Source organism: Myotis lucifugus, unplaced genomic scaffold (genome assembly GCF_000147115.1).
Source record: "Myotis lucifugus unplaced genomic scaffold, Myoluc2.0 scaffold_10479, whole genome shotgun sequence".
Lineage (NCBI taxonomy): Eukaryota > Metazoa > Chordata > Mammalia > Chiroptera > Vespertilionidae > Myotis > Myotis lucifugus.
In genome coordinates this window covers 1-5,738 of record NW_005881527.1, presented here as the reverse complement: position 1 = coordinate 5,738, position 5,738 = coordinate 1, and the positions used below count along the sequence as shown (strand labels likewise).

General features: G+C 62.8%; 1 protein-coding gene across 1 annotated transcript; it reads left to right on the top strand.

The window, feature by feature from the left end:
* The first annotated feature begins 263 nt into the window (after nucleotides 1-263).
* Nucleotides 264-5,424, top strand: LOC102442149 (solute carrier family 15 member 3-like). The gene is made up of 5 exons (XM_006109490.3): nucleotides 264-367; nucleotides 1,020-1,130; nucleotides 1,762-1,930; nucleotides 3,560-3,718; nucleotides 4,982-5,424. The coding sequence occupies exons 2-5, from the start codon at nucleotides 1,020-1,022 to the stop codon at nucleotides 5,266-5,268; spliced, it is 726 nt and encodes a 241-aa protein (XP_006109552.3). The 5' UTR covers nucleotides 264-367; the 3' UTR covers nucleotides 5,269-5,424.
* The last annotated feature ends 314 nt before the right edge of the window (nucleotides 5,425-5,738 follow it).

Here is a 5,738-nt window from a genome sequence, read left to right as displayed (position 1 = left end):
GGAGCTTTTAAAAAATAAAGTCCCGCCCTAGCTGGTTTGGCTCAATGGATAGAGCGTCGGCCTGCGGACTGAAGGGTCCTGGGTTCAATTCTGGCCAAGGGCACATGCCTGGGTTGCAGGCTTGATCCCCAGTAGGGGGCATGCAGGAGGCAGCCGATCAGTGATTCTCTCTCATCATTGATGTTTCTCTCTATCCCTCTCCCTTCCTCTCTGAAATCAATAAAAATATTTTTAAAAAATAAAATAAAATAAAATAAAGTCCCACCCCAGACCACCGAGAGGGAACTGTGGGGGGAGTGCCTCGCAGAATCAGCTGCTCAGACACTGGCCTCTGCCTCTCGCCCCACCCCGCGGCGAAGATGAGCAGGTGTGTGTGCGTGCGTGTGTGTGTGTGCGTGTGCGTGCATGTGTGTACGTGCGTGTGTGCGCGCATGTGCGTGTGTGTGCATGTGTGTGCGTGTGCGTGTGCGTGTGTGTGTCCATGGCTGATTCTCAGTCGTACCGCTGGTCAGGATATTGACGTCCTTCCACACCGGTTGATAAACAGCGGCTGCCCGTAGCCAGCGCCCACCCCGGCCCAGGCCCTCCTGTGGGCGCACCAGGGCAGGGCCCCTCCATTTTATAGCATCTAAAGGCGCAGAGCCTGCGCCGTCACCAGGTGCAGAGCCACTCCAGTCGGTCAGCCTGGGACTTGCTTGGCCTCTGTCATGAGCCCGCCCGGGGGACAGCGTGTCATCGCTTCCCCGTGTGGGAGCCCTCAGCCACGCCTGCTCCGGGCCTCCCTGGAGACAGCAGGTCCCACCAGCTGCGCCCGCTCTGGCAGAGAGCCGCCACGCAGCGCACGGCCAAGCCTGCTTCTGGGGAACAAGGCGGGTGGGAGGTCGTGCTCCCCGAGGCGGGGCCGGGACCCTGCCCGGCGACCTGTGCTGCATGCGCGATGCCTGCCCGGGAGCCGGGAGCCCAAGGGTCCGGCTGGCGTGAGGCGGCCAGCTCTGCCCTCTCCCCCTCCTCTCTTGCAGATGCAGTCCACGTATGTCCTCCAAGGCCTTCACCTCCACATCCCGAACATTTTCCCAAACTACCCCAGCAACCGCTCGGGGGCGCTGGGAGCCCAGGCCGGCGGCTACAAGGTGAGGCGCAGTGTGTGCAGCTGGGTCAGGCCAGGCGGGCTCCCCCTAGAAGAGGAGGGAATGAAGCGGCCTCTGAGCTCCCCTCGCCCCGGCAGGGTGCCCTCGGGGCACGGGAAATGCACCTGGAGGGTGGGCGGATTGTGCCACCGCCTGGCCACCCTGCCGGGATGCCCAACTGCTCCAGAGAGTTCAGGCCAGTGCACTACCCCGCCCCCCCGCTGCTCTGAGTGGGCTCGCTGCCCGGCTTGTCCCCCCCTCCGCTCTGCCTCTCCCTCTCAGGACCCTGCCTTTCACCAGGACTTTCCAAACCAGCGCCTTGGCATCTCAGAGCTGGTAGGAGAATGGCATATAGGCCACCTACCCCCTTTGCTGCCTGTGGCAGACATCACTAATCAATCCAGACATTCTCTATGCTGAGCTGGTGGATGTGCAGGCAGCCGCTACCAATGGGTAGAAGTTAGAGGAACCCATTTGCCACCCCTAGTTACACAGCTGAGGAGTGTGCCTTCTGGAGCGGGGGAGCGGGGGCTGGCTCTGGGTCACCCAGGGACAGTCTGGGGTCCCAGTCTCGGGCGCCAGCCCCGAGCTCCTTCGGCCTGCCAGCTGCCTCTCTTGGGTCCCTCGTGCCCAGATCCCGGAGGCCTGGCTCCTCCTGGCCAACGTGGTGGTGCTGCTGATCCTGGTGCCCGTGAAGGACCGCCTGCTGGACCCCTGCCTTCTGCGGTGCCAGCTGCTCCCCTCGGCTCTGCAGAAGATGGCGCTGGGCATGCTCTTCGGTTTCGCCTCCGTCGTCGTGGCAGGTGTGTGGGCCACGTGCGGGCGAGGGCGAGGGCGAGGGCGCTGGCCTGGGCTGGGGCGGGACGCGGCCAGCTCACTGTGGCTGATGCCGAAGCCGGGCCTGGGCCAAGTGCCCCCCCACCGCGGTGCCATCTCGGCCTCCCAGAGGGTGGACCCGGAGGGAGGCTTCCCCGGGAGCCAGCACCCCCTCATTCGACACCTGAGGAAGCGACGAGAGAGGAAGCAGGTGTTCCCAGGGGGACGCCTGCTCGCCGAGGCCTGGATCCTTTCCTTTCTCACTCACAGCTGTGCACACTGCACCGGGCGCTGAACACACGTCAGGTTTTCCAAAGACATGCAGCCTCTTAGGAGCACCAGGGACATCTTTTTTCAAGTATTTATTTATTCTCTTCCTTCTTCCCTTTCAAAAGAATTGGAAGCCACTTATCAAAAAGGCGCTCAGGTGAGGCAGCCTTCCCTGCTGGCGCACAGACCTCCACCGTTTGCAAATGGTCAGCTAACGATCCTCAAGTTTCTCGGAGCCTCTGAGCCTCGTCTTTAAAACAGAGAGAGAGTCATCCATCCCCAGCCAGGGGCCAGGCTCCGCCCACGGGATGCAGCCCGCAGGAGTGCTGTGCAGGTTAAAGGGGGTGAAGTCCGCAGAGCACCCAGCACTCTGCCTGCGGCACACGTAGGAGCCAGAGCGATGAATGAACAGACTTGTGTTGCAAGGAGGGAACCAAACTAGGTTCCTCGCGGGCGATGTGCTTGAGTGCACTTCGTCCTGTTTCGTCCTCGCGTTAACGCGGGCACTTCCCGCCCTACTCCCGGCCGGGGAACCGGGTCTCAGCCAGGTTAAGTGATTGGCCCAAGTCACACAGCCGGTCGGTGGCGGGGCCAGGACTGGACCCCAACTCCACGTGCTGCCTCCTAAGCCGTGAAGGGGAAGGAGGGACACTTGCAAGCCAGGCTAGAAACCCTACGGTGATGCTGCCGTAGAGGAGTCACGCGATACCACCGACAGTGGGCCAGCTTCGAAACCACACACCGAGGCTCAGATCCAGCCCCGATTTCTTTTTTTTTTTTTTTTAAATATATTTTATTGATTTTTTACAGAGAGGAAGGGAGAGAGAGATAGAGAGTTAGAAACATCGATGAGAGAGAAACATCGACCAGCTGCCTCCTGCACATCTCCCACTTGCAAGCCAGGCTAGAAACCCTACGGTGATGCTGCCGTAGAGGAGTCACGCGATACCACCGACAGTGGGCCAGCTTCGAAACCACACACCGAGGCTCAGATCCAGCCCCGATTTCTTATCAGCTGTGTGACTCTGGGCTGGTTGCTTAACCTAAATCTCTCTCTCTTCATCTGCTAGGATGTACATTAAATGCCTCGCACACAACGGGCTCTCAATTAGCAAGAGCTGTTCCTCTTACTGAGCGCCAAACCTAGCTCCGAGCTTCCTAGCGGCCAAGGCAAAAAAGGGAAGAGTTGGAACCCAAACCTTGACACACACACCCTAGCCCAGTATTGCGTTCCTTGCCTGCTGCCCAGTCACTGGCTACTTAGTGAAGGCCCACGGTGTGCCACGCTCTGCCAGGGGCTAAGCTGCCTGGGGTGGGCCTGGCTGCAGTCCTTCTCTCCCACGCAGGATTGCTGGAGATGAAGCGCCTAGAATACATCCATCACAACCAGACGGTGCCCCAGCAGATCGGGGACAGCGTGTACTACGCGGCGCCCCTGTCCATCTGGTGGCAGACCCCTCAGTACCTGCTCATCGGCATCAGTGAGATGTTTGCCAGCATCCCAGGTACCCCGCGCCCCTCGCACCGGTAATGGGCTCGGCCTGGTGGTGCCTCCCGGTCAGAGGTCTCACGGCACAGCCTCTAGAGCCCATCTGCGTGGAGGAGGCGGGACCGGTTGTGGGGCTGCGTGCACCCAGTGGGGGTTCATCGGCACCTGGCCATGCCGGGCACTACAAGGGGCACGGGGATTTGGGGGTGACTAAGACACTTCCCGTTCGGACTTTCCATACGTCTCCCGGCTGCCACGTCCCCAGCGGCTGTTCCCTCAGATTGAAAGTGAACTCCTGTTTCCCCTTCAATTCCGGGCCTCAGTGCCATCTCCCTCACGAGGCCCCCCCAATGCCCCTCCCGAGGCACAGGGTCCTCCCCTCCTCATCACCTGTCCCCGCGCACAGGTCGCGCTGCTGTGATAATGCAATTGTGTGTCTGCATCCCGGGCTGGGCTGTGAGCTGAGAGCTCAGGGCTGGGCCAGGCTCTCCAAGGAGCCCAAGAACAGGGCCTACTCAGCTGCAGGCGCAGGGGGAGGCGGGTGGGACTCCCCGTGGGATGAGGGTCGGGGGATCAGTCTCCTGAACAGCAAGCCGGGGGAGTGCTGTGGAAGTGACCTGAGGTGTTGGGGAGCCCGGGGCCAGGTGGGGAGGGGACGGAACTCAGCGGTGGCAGCAGGGACCTCACAGGTTGGGGATCAGCACAGCGGGGAGCTGAGTCTTGCAGGGAGTGGGTGGGAGGGGGGGGGCTGCAGGCGCAGGTCCATGTGGGTGGACCCTGGATGTTGAGGTCCCCCCGCCAGGACGACAACCCCACCCGAGGGACCTGGGCAGGGAGGACCCCATAGAGAGGTCCCCGACATCTGGCTGTGGGGAGGGCGGAGGCATTTGCAGAGGCTAGGCCGGAAGTGAGCGCTGGGGTTTGGCCCAGGGCAGAGGGGACCCAGAGGGGGGCAGACACTGAGGAGAGGGTTCTGAGGCTGAATCCAATGACTTGGTGATGACACTGAAGGTGAGCAGAGGACAGGGGACAGAGAGGCTGAAGACGGCAGAGATGGGGGAGGGGACCCAGAATCCTGGGACCGTGTGGGGGTGTCCACGGGGAGGTCACGGGGTGGATGACAGGGCAGAGGGGACAGGCACGGGTGTTGTCATGGCCACGGAGCAGTCAGGCATCGAGGGAAAGCCAGGGTGTGGCTGGCCGGGGGAGGGGTGGCCCAGTGGGCAGGGGCCTGGCCACCTGGCTCATCCCTCCCTCCTCCCTCCTCCCTCCTCCGCAGGCCTGGAGTTCGCGTACTCGGAGGCCCCGCGCTCCATGCAGGGCGCCATCATGGGCATCTTCTTCTCCCTGTCGGGGGTGGGCTCGCTGTTGGGCTCCAGCCTGGTGGCTCTGCTGTCCCTGCCCAGGGGCTGGCTACACTGCCCCGAGGACCATGGTGAGCGGGGCCGCCCTGGGAGTGGGGGGGACGCGGGGGGTGAGGCATGGGAAGGAGGCGGCCTGGCGAAATGCTCTGACCCGCGGCCGAACGAAGCAGCAGGCTGGGCTCAGAGAACGGGCTGGCGCTGAAGTTGGCCAATCGCCCCAGCACGGCTGCCTTCCTTGGGCCTCAGTTTCCCCACCTGTCAAAGGGAAGCAGGGAACTCGGTGCCTCGCGGTGCTTCCTGCTGCTGGAACCCGGCCGTTCCGGGGGAGGGGCCGCTGGCCCTGTGCTGTGTTCTCAGCCCCAGAAAAAAACACCTGCTCACGGGGCGCAGAGACCCAGGGCGGCCAGATGCTAGAGGGCCCCCCGCCCTGGGCCTTCCCATCCGCCTCCCGGCCACGCTGCCAGCTCAAGGGGCCCTGCCCGCCCCCAATGCCAGCTTCTTCCCCCCCCCCCCCCCCCGAGGGAAAAAAAAAAAAATGCCGGAGGAGCTGTCTTTTTTCTGGGTGTCGGGATCCAGGGGCGCGGGCCCTGATTTTTGCGGGATCCCCGGGTCGTCTAAAAGAGGGGAGCGAAGGGCCCCGCCTCCCAGGATTAATTCCGTGAGGGAAGGGGG

What these genes read in the sequence shown, in the direction of transcription:
- LOC102442149 (XM_006109490.3), top strand. Translation starts at nt 1,020, where the DNA reads ATGCAGTCCACGTATGTCCTCCAAGGCCTTCACCTCCACATCCCGAAC. An exon ending in CCCAGGCCGGCGGCTACAAG is followed by an intron (nt 1,131 to 1,761) that starts GTGAGGCGCAGT and finishes CCTCGTGCCCAG; the next exon opens with ATCCCGGAGGCCTGGCTCCT. An exon ending in CGCCTCCGTCGTCGTGGCAG is followed by an intron (nt 1,931 to 3,559) that starts GTGTGTGGGCCA and finishes TCTCCCACGCAG; the next exon opens with GATTGCTGGAGATGAAGCGC.